At 35.2% G+C, this 15,347-nt stretch overlaps 2 protein-coding genes across 5 annotated transcripts in view; one reads left to right on the top strand and one right to left on the bottom strand.

Annotated features, from left to right (window-relative positions):
• The window catches only part of Esyt2 (extended synaptotagmin-like protein 2), a 234,103-nt gene that overhangs the window by 17,363 nt on the left and 201,393 nt on the right, over positions 1-15,347 (top strand). For 2 of the 4 annotated variants that reach the window (XM_089104780.1, XM_089104779.1), the window contains exon 1: positions 2,723-2,838. The exons of 1 other annotated variant lie outside the window; for it this stretch is intronic. In XM_089104780.1, the coding sequence (XP_088960906.1) occupies positions 2,817-2,838 (22 nt within the window). In that variant the 5' untranslated portion in view covers positions 2,723-2,816. Of the gene's footprint in view, positions 1-2,717; positions 2,839-15,347 lie in introns of those variants that run through there. One more of the 4 variants, XM_089104781.1, reaches the window with a different exon arrangement.
• Positions 1,590-15,347, bottom strand: part of LOC148941073 (uncharacterized) — a 15,973-nt gene continuing 2,215 nt past the window's right edge. The window contains exons 2-3 of the mRNA XM_089104787.1: positions 8,552-8,791; positions 1,590-2,083 (exon numbers count right to left, since the gene is read on the bottom strand). Coding sequence (XP_088960913.1) covers positions 1,925-2,083; positions 8,552-8,791 — 399 coding nt within the window. The 3' untranslated portion in view covers positions 1,590-1,924. The remainder of the gene's footprint in view (positions 2,084-8,551; positions 8,792-15,347) is intronic.

Raw genomic sequence — 15,347 nt, 5'->3', positions numbered from 1 at the left:
AAGCAAGAACTATGTGCTGCTTTTGAAAACCCCAGTCTTATATTCATCAATACGGCCGGAGGTCTAAAGTTTCCGTAAAAGCTGCTCGGGTTAGACCCTCGCCGCTTTCTTTTAATGAGCTGAAATCGACGACGGAGGAAAAGAGACACAATAAAAGTGTTGCTTAAAATCAAGAGAAAGAACCGCAAATTAGTGCTTCTGTCCCCCCCCTAAACCCTCTAAAGGTTAGGGTGCCACCTCTTCCTTTCCAAAATGAATTTTTGCAAATGTGGCTGACTGTGGCAAGAGACCATATATCAAATTATTTTTAGTTTTCAGGATAAAATATTTGAATTGGTTTTTGACATAAATATTCCTATGAAACAAAAATTATGTAGGGAAATGTGTATAAATAGTAACAAGAATGAGATGGCTAGGCAGTAGTGTCCGGAAATTTCCTGATTGGAAGTAATGGCCTACATGCTACACCTTTGATAGTTTCCAAAGACATATCATAAGTTTGAAGATTCGAATGATGAGTTTTATATGTTTCTGTTTAGTAAATCGAGCAAGCCAATACAACATGCTAGAGAAATTCTAGATGCGCCAGGCTACTTCTTAGCATAGAAGGGTAGGATAAAAAACTTTCGGAACCATTGATGGCGCATAGGGTGTCGACATGTTATTGTCGGCGTTTCAGTTTCAAACTTTTCGCCCCACCGGTTGGCAGCAGTAATCGAAACCCGGTTCCCTGATTGCGAAACAGAGCGTCAATTTACTTTGCTGCCACCTATTTAGGCCACTCTACCTTCCGGTTGTTTCTGTACGATTTAATTTTATCTCACTCTTAGCTTCAGTTAGAGACAATTTTTTTGTGTTAGGTGGTTCGGGATTACGATCAGTAATGACGCCATTAAACGAACTTCTTCTTTTTTGTTGTCCTGTTAAATTATGATTTTATATTTGTCCCCTTATCGCACAGATTCGAAGGATTAGAAAGAAAGTAAAGAGAATTTACCAAAAAAATAATCGAAATAAATAGCAATCCCAGTATTAAAACAAACACTCAATTTTTTCCCCTCCCTGCTAAGATAAGATTTATTTATTCGCCCCCATATCCCACGGATCGTAATGTATAAACAACGGTAATTTCAATGCGAACATTAAACTTTTTTTCATGTTTTATTCTCGTATAAAATTTTGAGTTTTAGTCACTGTTTTGCGGATGGGAAAACTTGCTGCTACTACCAACAACTGATTACATGACCTAGTTGCGTAAGCCCAACACAGCTGCGTACGCTCCCTCTCCTCTCCTTCATCCAAGCTTCACTCTTTACCCCAACCCGCGAAGTTCCAATTCTGTTTAAATTCTTCCTTATGTTGTCCTCACAGTAGACAGAATATACCAGTAAGCTTATCGCAGATCATTTCTGGTCTTCGTTCTCGGTGCGAACAAAAAGCTCCTCCCACTTATTTCTGCATTAGCGGGGATGCTGGTTAGTCTATTTCCGATTGTTTCAATGCACTTTGATGGAAACAATCGGAAACAGTCTAACCATCAGCCCCGCTAATCTGACTTCGCCTATGTTTATATCTGCAAAAACGTTCTCCGGAGCACTCGCACCCCGGTCCGGGTTTTTATAATGGGTGAGATAGAGAATGATCATACTGCTAATTGTATAAACTGTGGTTGTCCCTTTCCGGGACGACCTGTTTTTATTTGGCCCAGGACGGATGGCCAAAAAGCACAGTTTTTGACAACCGTGGCCAAGCCATCCTAACCTTTCTTTCATTATAACGGATGGGAAGAATATACGAAGAATAAAATGCCATTTTGTTGCTTGATTCATAATAAAAGTACATAACTATACTTATTAATAATATTAACCACTTTACATGTTGATTCTATAATCAGGTAATCAGAGATTCTATAATCGTAAGGTACTTAAGAGAAAGAGGCTATGAAAATATTGAGCACAGTAATGATAATATTGCAAACAATTGAGAAGTTTGTGTGTTTACAAATTCGGTCCATCATGCTTGGATCGCTTTTGATGCTTCTGGAGAGTCTTCCTACATGCAAAAGGAAGCAAGCTTGCACAATCTAAAACAAAAAGAAAGTTACTCTAATGCACGAATCAAACTACAGTTACACTTGTTAATGAAAAACTCAAGTTTCATGAATAAAAGTTTTCTTGGTACTGTTCTAAAATCCAGGACACATGCGAGAAGTTAAGTTTGGTTAATGCTAATGAAACAAAACAAAATAAGATGAAAATATAATAGTTTATGAACAAGTTTGGGCTCTATATTTGCACACTAGGGGGGGGCATTAAAGCATAGCATATAATGAATATATAACCAAATCTAACCTAACCTAGCTACCTTTTAGTCCCCCTAAACCCCAAACAACTAAGTTTAAATCATTGTCACGGAGTGAGCAATATTTCACTATGCCGCGGAAACCTGTTTAACTTTGAGATTTCGATGGGGTCTTTTTTTCTTGTGTCCTGGATTTTAGCATAGTACCGTTTTCTTTTTACTTAAACTTCACACCTGAATTGTTAGAAGTTGAAAATTCAAATGGCAAGTAATTGGTTTGAAAAGCTTGTATCAACTCTAATTTGTTCCCAATTATTCCCTACTAACAATAAACCCTACTATAGCTTTGTAATTTTTGCCAGGTTCCTGGTAGGCTACATGTAGAAAAACTGCTGCTCTAAGTTTCTGTCTTTTCTAGTTTAAAAAAAAAAATAAGCTATACCTCTTGACTCTGATTGATCAATGATAAATTTTATGTTTGAAATAGATGTTCAACTCGGGAAATTACGCACGGCATGCGTAATTGGCGCTGTAGTTGTGAGTAATTTTGGTTTTGTCCACAGGTGCTACTATAATATAACCCGGGCATAAGGATTATGGTTTAGAGTGTGTCGGTCGGTCTGTTCGTCGCACAGTTCATATAATTATCCAGTAAGCTTATCGCAGATCATTTCTGGTCTTCGTTCTCGGTGCGAACAAAAAGCTCCTCCCACTTCTTTCTGCATTAGCGGGTTAGTGTGTTGACTCAATGAGAAATGGTTACAACGTGCATTATTCGTAATTGCGACAGCAGAAAAAAACTTGGTGAGCCAGCCAAGTGGTTTGCAAGTGTCCCATCTCACAGGTATGACTTAATTTATATACAAATTATGACTTCATCTATTATTTACATACAGTGGACTCAAATTATTGGCCTATGTAGGATTTTGTAAAAAAGGAGGCGGGGGTTGATGAAATTTGTGAAAATAAGGATTTTTTTTCTTCTAATAACTGGTGGAATAGGTGTGATGGTTTCAGGGGTAGATCCAGGATTTTTCTATGGGAGGGGGCGCAAAGTAGGTTGATCCGACAAACTTACGTTAGGAGCAAGTTTAATTAATGCAAAATTGGGTTAATTAGGGAAATTACACTACTTTAGACTACTTTACGGGGGTAACCTTCGCCCCCCCCCTCTGGATCCGCAACTGGATAGTTCATCATTTTTTTTCACGTCGTGAAATTTTTTTTTTTCACAGCCCACTATATATACATTCATATAAATTTATATGCAGTGTTACCGCCATACCAATTATTCTCCTTTCCTTTTTTATTCTTTAATAATAATTTCTGGTCGTTTTGAGTTTGAATTATTGTAGGCTTCTATTTCTACTGATCTTAAGTTTAATATGGCCTTTACTTTTCTTTAAAAAAAGACTTTCTTTTTCGTAAAGTTTTCGTAGTGTATATATATATATATATATATATATATATATATATATATATATATATATATATATATATATATATATATATATATATATATATATATATATATATATATATATATATATATATATATATATATATATATATATATATATATATATATATATATATATATATATATATATATATATATATATATATATATATATATATATATATATATATATATATATATATATATATATGTGTGTATGTATATATATATATGTATATATATATATATATATATGTATATCTGTATATATATATATATATATATATATATATATACCCTGGAACACGTATTTTTGCAGAAACTTTCTCAAAATGCCTTTGAAACCAACTTGAGACTTCGAAACCTATTTTTAATTCCTAAAAACATCTAATAATAACATTACACTACGAACTACCGATTTTCATGCATGTATTGGAATAAATTAATTTAAAATTAGTTTCTTCAAAATTAGTGTTCCAACGTTGAAGCCAAGTTTCGAGTCCAAGAGAAATCTGACTTGTCTACCCGTGAAAAGATCTGATATCGCTTATGTTTCTATCTGCAAAAACGTTCTCCGGAGCACTCGCACCCCGGTCCGGGTTTTTATAATGGGTGAGATAGGGAATGATCATACTGGATAATTATATGAACTGTGGTTCGTTGTTTTCAGTGTGGCGTGCAGAGTCTAATGTTGAGTTTTTTTTTTTTTTTTTTTTTTTTTTTATTATTATTATTATTATTATTATATAGAATTTACAGGCCAAGTGGGAATTGTTACCGTATGTTTATTGTAATTTAAGTCATTATGAATAAATCTTATCACAAATAATGCTCCTGGTAGCGATGTGAAATTTCTTTGCGGCCCTCGGGCTAATGAGTCACTATCCTTAGCTTAGGAAAGCGATCAATAGAGTCACCGAAATCTATCATTTGACATTCTGCTTTCATTCTTTCACAAGGCTTGAGTGATATTAAGTGTGTCTTCTTGTAAATATGTCTTTTTTTCAGTTTCTAGTGGTTTATTTCGTGTTTTTTTCTTCCAACGCTTCGCTTTCTCTTAGTGTTGTTGTTCAGCGGTTTCCCATTCGACAGATATATTAATTAATTACGAGGACTAATCTTTATACGTCTGATTCTCGACGTGGAATGGACATCCTCTGGTAGGAGAAGGAAGGATGAACTGAGAGCTCTTGAGATCGCGTGAACCAACTTCCAGCCCTGGAAAGTCAAGCTAATCTAGAAATCATATCCATAGTCCGATTTGTTCATGATGATTGTAGCCTCAGGTTTTCCGAATTTGATCATTTATTTTAAAATCATCTGATAGTTTAAAATAACTATTCAATTTGTTTTCTCAATGGCTATTTCGGAGCTTTCTTTTCGGGGGGGGGGGGGTCGTTACGGAAAATGAATTCTAATAGCGATTATAATGGATTATAATGTTAGTAAGTAATTTTTTTTATTATTTCATACTGAAGGGGTGATGGTGGTGAGTTTCGAGTGGTGTTTTACCTTTTTTGAACATAGAATTATTGCAAAACCGTTTAGAATCTACCTGCCAACTCCCAAAAAACACTTTAGATGTTTTAGTTCAAATATTCCTATATGTAAAATGTGATAAAATATCCTTAGGTTCTTATATGTATGCCTCAAATGACATAAAAAGTCTAACATAAAAAGCATAAAATGACATAAAAAGCATATTGTTTTTGCATGAAATATTGCGTGAATAAAATAAAGTAACCTACTTTTTTTTATAACTTTGGTGAAATTAAGTTTATGTCTCAGCGAGGCTTAAAAATTGTAATTCTACATCTCCGTCCGTTTATGGTATTTCTTATGTTTTTGAGAAAATTGTAAAACTGTGACTTAATCGTTTTTGGAACGGACGAAATAGATGATGATAGGATTTGTGTCAAAAGCAGTTCCAGTTCTGGCCTCTCGTGCCCGGGGAAAATTTTGCCTAGCGGCCCCTCCCTCGTCTCCCAAAATTTTCAGGCCAAATTTCAGCAAAATTTTTATTTATTAAATTTTTTTTTCCATTTATTCAAATCTAACAGTTCTTACTTTAGCCTATGCAAGATTATTGATTATCTCGTCCTAATTGATTGCTTCTAATTCTTTGCGTTCTAAGCTCATTAACGTTAAATTATTCAGTCGGTCCTTGCCCATAGTCCATCTGACCTTTCTTACTAATTAACGTAAGTGCTGACCCCCACCACCGAAGTAGTAACAATAGCCGTGAAAAAGTTAATAAATGGACTTGCGTCTGGATTCGATGGGATCATGGCAGAGATGCTAAAGACATCCCTTCAAGCCTGCATAACTGCTTAGACTGCTCTCTACTGGTCATCTGGAATAACGAAGAAGTCCTAAACGATTGGACCAGGGGCATACTGGGAAGCTCTTCAAGAAGGGTGATGCGCTAATCTGACAACGGGAGGGGCATCAACTTAACTTCTGTGCCTAGTAAATTACTAGCCGCAGTGGCATCACAATGCCTAAGAACAGGCCCAGAATCTTGCCACAGGGAAGAGCATTACGGCTTCCCACCTGGTTGGTCTTGCTTTGATCTTATTTTCATTCTTAGGCTAATGGTTGGACAGTCCAGGGAATGGGACAAAAACGCAATATACATGCTCTTCATTGATTTCGAAAAAGCCTTCTTTCTTTTAGTTGAAAGAATTTAGGGAAGATTTTGAATAATTATGGAGCACCTGATAAACTAGTCAAAATGATAATCTTACTCTAGGAAGATAGTGAATGTTGGGTGCGCGCAGAACGTTGGGATATGCGTTTCTTCAAAATAATGTCTGGTGTCAAACAGGGATGGGTTCTATCCCCATTCATGTTTGATATTGTTATCGACTATATCCCAAGGTAGTCTTCAGGCTCTATAGTCAAAATTTGCAGCCGACAGATCTCTTCCCTTAACTTCGCTGACGACGTTGTTCTTCTCGAAGAAGCGGAAGAGCGACTGGAGCTGCTACTTGACGCCGTAGATAAAATGTGGGGATTACAGTTAATGTCAGTAGGATAAAGGGCATGGCTATACCTGACTCTCTGTTGACACTGAAATGCGAAGATATAATAATTGAACAGGTTAACGAATTTAAGTATCTCGGGAGTAGGATTGATAATAACGTTGGAATAGGCAACAAAATCAAGAGGGGTAGTGGACAAGCTATATAAACTCTTAATAAGTAGAAACCAATTTGGTGCAATAGGAAATGCTTTATGCACTTGAAGCTCGGCCTCATGCATAGTAACGGGATCTTCATTCCCCTCTATGCAAGTGAATGCTGGGAACTAAATTTTCAACTGGAAAAACCCGTCCTAGCCTTTGGAAATATGTGCCTTAGAAGAATACTGAACATATCATGGCAGGAAAAGGTCACGAACATTGAAATTCGCCTGCAAAGTGGTCAACCATTAGTTAATGACCTTCTGAAATGCAGGAGATGGAAAGCGGACTACGATTTGGTGGTGGGAAACTGGTGAAATAGAGTGAAATCTGTTTTTATCCTTGTAAATACTAGGTTATTTGTAAGAAATTATAGTAAATAGAACAATTCTGTCTTCACCATCAGACCCACTGTGTCGATGATGGGGGGGGGGATTCCTAACTTAAAGTTGAATGTCTTTGTAGATACTAGGTTTTGAAAAGTGACAGTTTTTACTTCACAGTACTTTTACGAGTAAACTCTCTGTTTCCCACTGATTCAAGAATTTGTGGAAGTGATTCGCATTGTGACGGGTTAAAAGGACGACCAGTTTTTGCTTCAAAAAATTTTTAGAAGTAAACTCTCTGTTTCCCAGTGATTCAATTGCTGGCTTAATTTTTTTTAACAGTACGTGTTTTTGTTTTAATTTAATTTTTTTTTTGTATTTGTTTGTTCTAGTTAGCTGTTTCATTCGTATTTGTTCTTAAATATGCGTAGTTCGTACATATTCACTACGTTATAAAAGATTATTCTAGATAGATATATAGATATGCATATTTTCAACAACAAAAAATTAATAACACACACTATTAGAGATCCCACAAAGGCTCCACGGCCCGTAAAGCAGAAGAATCACGAAGTCAAGCATTCACATTAAACTATTAATCAATTAAGCACAAAAAATTCAAAAACACCTACTATATATATATATATATATATATATATATATATATATATATATATATATATATATATATATATATATATATATATATATATATATATATATATATATATAATATATATATATATATATATATATATATATATATATATATATATATATATATATATATATATATATATATATATATATATATATATATATATATATATATATATATATATATATATATATATATATATATATATATATATATATATATATATATATATATATATATATATATATATATACATATACTGTTAAATCTTCAGCTTCTGCTTGATTTCAGTGAGTTTTTTTTTTAATGAAATGTCTTTCCTCCTGTCACTTCTTCTTCTTTTCTTCTTTTTCTTCTTCTTCTCTTTCTTTTTTTTCTATTTTGTCAGTAGGTGTTTTGAATTGTTTGTGCTTAATTGATTAATAGTTTAATATGTGAATGTTTGACTTCGTGATTCTCCTACTTTACGGGCCGTGGAGCCTTTGTGGGATCTCTGATAGTGTGTGTTATTAATTTTTTGTTGTTGGCTGTTACTTATATTTTCATCTTTTGAAGAGGGATACCCCCCCCCCCCGCCTTCAGCCATTTTTTATAAATCAGTAAGCATATTATTAACCTCATACCTGAAGAATAATGCTCAAAGAGAGACAGATCACAAGAAAGACGAACAGACCACTGCTGGTCTGCTGATACAAATAGGTTGTATATCTGATTTGGGTGACGTTGGCTGTTATTAGGGCTAGATCTAGCAAGCCTTGAGACATTATATTCTTCTGTGCTATTCCCTGCGCATGTCCAATTTGTACTTGTGGAGTTTGTTCTTGACGGAATGTAAACTCATGTCTAGCACCTGGGGTTGATTCCTGAAATTAAAGAACTACATTTATGGGTCGGAAAGACGATTCTGGATTTAAAAGTATCTGAGGGTTGAAAGAATCTAGTCCTACTGAATATAGCCACATAGATGCACACAGGAACGACATTTAAATTAGGCACAAGAAGCTTTTTTCTTGAAGAAGGAGCAGGGGGGCTGATGACTAAAAAAAGTTCCACGTGTAAATCAAAGCTGCATAGATGGTTATTCTGACAGCAACAGCAGATCCCCCTCCATGTGCTTGGATATATCAGAAAATATTAAGAAATCTGAATTAGAATTTTTTCAAGTACATTTATGTGTCTGTTTTGAAAACATCTGTTTTTCTTGGAACTTCAATTCCTGCACGGATGTACAGGTTCCTGAATTTTAGGTAATTATAAAAACAGCAACAGGGAATTTACCTGAAACAGTGGAATTGTTTAAACTATGGGTCGGCAACCTTTGGCTGTCAAAGGGCCAAACTTACGTGGGAATATTAAGCGGGCCGCACTTAGGTCACATGTTATTACATGGTAATGTAGTATTGTAGGTATACTATAATGAATAGAGTATATCTACAACATTTATATACACATATTTTAGATTTGATAATAAAACATTTAATGTATATTTTTTCGATGTTTATTTTAGTTAATACAATCAATGAGATTTTTGTTGTTGCATTGGACTTGCAATTTTTTTTTTACATTAGCTTACATTTTTGTAGTAGAGACGCGTAGTATAGTGTTTAATTGTATATCCGATTACCGAGAACAGTGTTGGTATTTTCGATGATTCAGGATTGAAAAAGATTGCTCACAAATATATATACTACTGAACATAGTAATGTTTTGCTGGGCGAACCTTCCTTAATTCCTTGTAGTTTTCAGAGGGAAAACTTCCTTAGAAATCCACCAAACTTGTTTTTTCCTTAAAAACTATTTTAAGTGTGGTATGACTTTGCAAATCTATCACTTTGATTCGCAAATCACTTAATACATTATTGACATCTACTGCGAAGGGGTTTTCGAAAATATCCATCTTACGTGAGATCTTTCTGAAATCAGCAAACCGGTTTTCAAACTCAGTTTAGAGTTGTATTAATGCACTGTTCATTTTAGTATTTTGCCAAACAAAATTTATTCCAGCTTCTTCTACTGCTTTCTTGCAATTTGGAAAATGATCGAGCTTTCTTTCATCGATATGCTTGATAAATAATGTTAGTCCATTTCAAATACATCTGAATACATCTGGCATATCAATTTGTTTTTTCATTGTAAACGTATCTTGAGTAGATTCAGTTCTGATCCAGACTGAACTTCAGATCCAGACTCTAGAAGTTTGCTGTTGACTCTTCCAACGACACCTTTATAATGACCGCTCATGTTTTTTCCACCGTCTGTGGTGATGCTGATTAATATATCCCAGCTCAAGCCGCATGCAACCAGAGCTTGCTCCAAGTGGGGAAATAAATCCTCCCCCTTATAGTTCCACTAAGACCGCATTTTTAATGACTTCATATACGCGAAAGTTTTCATCAATCCCTCTTAGAAATATTAGGAATTTTATACCCGTATCCAACACGTCCGTACTTTTGTCCATCGCAAGAGGGAAATACGTAAAAGACTGCGCTTTATCCTTAAACTGTTCACACAAGTTAGCCCCAAGTCTTTGGTGCGGTGATTGCAAGTTCCAGTAGAGAGACTAATGTTTTCAAAGATGCAAAGATCTTCCTTTTTTTAGAAGTCATCTTGGGTGTATAAATCTGTAAAAATAAAATGTAGACCTATATATATCTATTTGTTTTTACGGAATCTACCAGTCAGTCTATCCCTGCCTCTTTGGCAGTGCTCCAGTTCTGATGGATTGTCTTGTTGTATGTTATACCAAAGTAGTTGATGAAGTCAAAGTCACATGCAGTGGCAATTACAGTTACAAGTAGTTGGGGTTTCAATCGCAATCAGTCACAGTCACACGTATTTGCAGTTACAAGTAGTCACAAATTCAAACAGCTAAAAGCAGTCACAGCTTGAAAAAGCCAAAATACCAGTAGTACTAATTGCATAAGTAGTAGTTGTAGTAGCCCTCGGAGGTTCAATGTATTGCTTTCAGCTGTTCCTCAGATATTGTTCATATGCCCTCTTGACAACCTGCATGCACAGAGTGTATTTTGGTTTTGTTCAATATATACTGCAATATCCCCTAATAGTTTCATCTTAATGCCCTTAGCCATCCCAGATATATTGCAGATAGGCCTTTTTTACATCCATATTTAATTGTAAATCCTCCTCACCAGGTCCTGAAATTTCAATTTAATACTTTTGTCTGTTCGTAAGATGTCGTTATATGCCCTTATGAAAAACTGACATAGAGTTTTTTTTTATATTTAGTTGATCATTCCCAATAATACGCTTTGAAAGTTCCAACGTACCCCCCCCCTTTTTTTCCCGGGATATTGCGGATAGACCCTTTTCACAATTTGGATATGTATTGTACATTTTGATTTGAGACTTCCCTTCTTGTTTCCCTGAAAAGTGAAACTTAATACCTTTTTCTGCTACTGAGACATTGTATCTATGCTCCTATATGTACCTAAACCCTTTTGATTAAAATTACCTTTAGAAGAAACAAACTACTCTTGATTTTGTAGATGGGTGTCATCTGTCATACAAAAGCATGACATTCCCACCATGATCAAGAAAAGACGTCTCAAGTGGCTAGGTCGCGTAATGAGCCCCCAGACGAGACCCTGACACACAAGGTACTACTAGCAGCCCTTCGCTTCCTCATGGAAGAAAAAAAGCAGGTGACCAGATGAAATCTTGGCATAACGTCGTCAGAAAGGATGTCGAACCGCTTGGGGAATTCCGAAAGCATGGTCATAAGTGGGATAAGGCGTGGCTGGAGTTTCTTCGGGTACTCACAGGAGACAGAACTCAGTGGAAGCATTTAATCCAGCAGCTTCTTGATATCGAGTTGTGGAGATGTCGACATCTCGACAGTTGTCGAGATGTCGAATACCCATCTACAAAATCAAGCGTTTCTTTTTTCTTCTGAACGTTTTGCCACAAGATGGCCACACAGCATGACCAGATAATTTGTCTTTCATTTGGTATCACAATCACTAAGTTTTGTTGAACTAAAAAAGGATAAACAAGTAAAATCTAAAGGCAAAGTATTTTTTGGGGGCATTTCCCAAACTAAGATAGGTTTTCTCAAAGACAAAAATTATAACGTACCAAAATAATTGGTCTGGATGGTTGAACATCAAACTAACTATGCTAGATGGTGTTTATGGATTTTTTCAAGAATGCTAGATGGCTCCACCGTTCACTCTGTTGTGTCTTGGTATTGTGTATAATGTAATCCGTCAGGTGCGTTGCGGCGAGGATCTTGCGGGCCGCACAAAGACATCACGCGATCCGCATGCGCCCCGCGGACCGCGGGTTGTCGACACATGGTTTAAACCGTAAGAATATTTCGGCTCTATGTCTAAGAGCCGTCCTCAGCAAGCTACGTATATATATAAAATAAAACTTATATTAAAATGGAGTCTTTGAAACTAAAATTGAAAAATTAAAAGAGTCCCAGAATCCTTACTTCAACCAGGACTGAAGATGAAACCGTAAGAAACGAGGCAATTCATACAGGTGCAAACATGTTTTTAAACTAATATTGTTTTAATGCTATTATTGCCTTTTTACCATCTAACCTAAAAGGTATTTTTGTTACTGGCTCATCGGTGTTGGCGACTGGTTTTTTTAATATAATTTGTTAAATCATTTTTAATTAAATTTATGCATAGAGGATTGAGTGAATACTCCCCCGAATCCCTATTTTAAAAAATATTATTATTTTGTTTGAGTTTATTTTGGATTGCCTCTCAAGTACAGTTTGTTTAATTCTCAAATTTTTGCTAATGAGGGAGGTGTTTTCGAAAAGAATTTCACGGCTGGGATTTTCAAAAATATGGCTGCTTTATGCTTGCAATTAATTAAAAAAACTTTTTCCGCAAAATAAGTTTTTCAAATACAAGTAAAGAACTCCATTAAACCAAAAATGAGCAAAAATAAAATCAAATAATTTACCAAGCGTGAAACAACCACAAATCAGCATCGATAAATAAATGAACCAGAAACGAACAGAAATTACAATAAATAACGGAGTCAAGCTCAAAACGAGCAGAAATTAGTATGAGTAGAGCTAAAAACCCCTATGCCTTCCCAAGGCCAGAACATAATTTGCACAGAACATAATAGCCGAACAAAATGGCTATCTCAAAGTTTTGATTGGATGTGTTTGGGGAAATGGTGGGCGTGGAAGGAGTGTTAGTTGCCTTCCAATCACTTTCGACTATTAAAAAGGCACTAGCCATTTCAATATCCAATCGAATGAGCCCTTTTCGAAGTTTATACGACAACTTCGATACGAAGTGCCTTGATCTAAAGACATAAATAAATAATACTTAGTGCCAACATCGTTCTTTACTTAGGCAGCGTGACTGTGCTACCTACGATATTTTACTCACGTCTTCGTGCAAATGGCTACGTATCGAGTATAAATAATAATGCCTCGTTTTATGTTTTAGAGCAAAGAAATGCAGCTATGTATGCATGGTGCATTCTAGAAGTAACACTGGGTTTCTTGAAATCGAGAGTAAAGTGGATTTTAAGAAAAACCTAATACTTTGAGAATTTATGTCGGTGAAAATTGACAAAAAAAGTTTAAGATTAATTGCTCCTGGAAATTTGGCTATATTGGCTAAAAAGTTTAATTGCTCCCGGGAATTTGGCTATCTAAAATATCTGAAAGAGAATCCCTTAATAAGCCTCTAAAACATTATTGTTTCCAGGGTATGATGTTTAATGGCACAATAATCATCTGGCCAATTTAAGTAATATGCCTATATACTTCCAATCTCAAGTGCCTTTCTATTTACGATTTATTTGTAAAATTGAACATTATTTTAAGGTTTATATTTAAATTATTTTTAATTTTTAAATTTTAAACTGTATTTTCAGCTTCAAATTTTCGTCGACAACCTGATTGTTAGTTTTATATGTAATCAGGATTTGTGGTTTTAAATTGCTGCTTGGATTTGTTTTTAAAAATTTTGGCGATTTTTAATTTCGAATTGTATTGGTTGAAAAGGTATAAAAAAACAAGGGTTTTGACTTTTGAACCTGGAAACATTCAGAACAAAGGATTTTTTTTTAAAAAGTTATGTATCTATACACTTCTGGTTGTCTTTTGGACCCCCCCCTCAAAAAAAAATCATATATTTTTTTACCCTTTTGTTTGTTTTGGACCCCCCCCCCAAAAAAAAAAAGGCACCAAAGACTGAAAATGTAATTTGGTTGTTTGATTTGATCGTTTGGAGTGGAAGACCTCCTCTAAAGTTATGCAGTTTTGGTTGTAGCTGGTGCCAAATTTAGAAAAAGAAACCTGAGTAGGATCAACCATTAAAAAGCTAAAAACATATGACAGCAAACAGCTTAAGATGGGCTTTCCCTTTTAATTTTGGTGTATTTAATTTTGGGAGTCAACAGATTGTTTATGTTTCGATTTATACAGCCAAAAAAGGGTCGCAAATTTTAACTAATTGGTTTTGTTTATTTATTTCCACGGTTCGACGTTGGCAACGCTATTGAAAATCTAGTACATACTACATTTGCATACTCCTACATCCATGCATACTCCTGCCATTTACCCTTACCCAAGCCATTTAAACATTTGCCTCTCAATCACTTGGACTATCTGTCTTGGCTTTTCTCTGTCTACAATTAGCCATGTCTTGATGCAACCTACTGCAAAATACTTGATAACTTCAATTCACCTCTCAATTACTTGGACTATCTGTCTTGGCTTTTCTCTGTCTACAATTAGCCATGTCTTGATGCAACCTATGCAACCTACTGCAAAATACTTGATAACTTCAATTCAAAATCTTAAAAAATTGCGATTTTCAGGTATGAAATGACCTAAGGCGGATCGAGGGGGTATTCATTTTTTTTTGTCCTTGTGTTTTCAGAAAAACGAAATAAAGTTAATAAAACTGAAACAGACTCGATTCATAGTCCTATTCGATGTACATTTTTTGTAAACGACGTGATGAATCAAAACCTATCCTATATCGTTGAGGCTGAAAAGAAATGGGACACAATTTAGGAATGTTCAAGTGGATAAAAAAAAATTTAATGTAAATCTCTACAAATTTGTAGACGCAACGAATTTGTGCGGGGGTTTGATCATTTTTTTTCTGAAGCTATAAAAAGATCACTCGCCCCTGGCTGGTTATTCGAAACGTTTTTTTAATTTTCGCTTGCTCTGGACTAGAGTTAGTTCTTTACGAGGTTGCGCCTGACGCTTTAACCACGATATGTAGAGTGACAGAGAGGACGTGGGTTCAGCACTGTTTCCATTCTAGGGATTTCCCCCCTAAATTATGGATTTTGAGGTCTTTTAGGGGCTAACTTTTTATTTAGGGATTTTGAGATTTTTAGGGAATTTGGAAAGTTTTCTTGTTTTTTAAGGAATTTCTAGGGTTTCGACCTGAGGAAATC

The sequence above is a fragment of the Artemia sp. Qi Xiang Cuo genome, chromosome 19 (genome assembly GCF_049724085.1).
Source record: "Artemia sp. Qi Xiang Cuo chromosome 19, ASM4972408v1, whole genome shotgun sequence".
NCBI lineage: Eukaryota > Metazoa > Arthropoda > Branchiopoda > Anostraca > Artemiidae > Artemia > Artemia sp. Qi Xiang Cuo.
The sequence above is the reverse complement of the archived record's forward strand: the minus strand, read 5'-3'. Positions and strand labels throughout refer to the sequence as shown.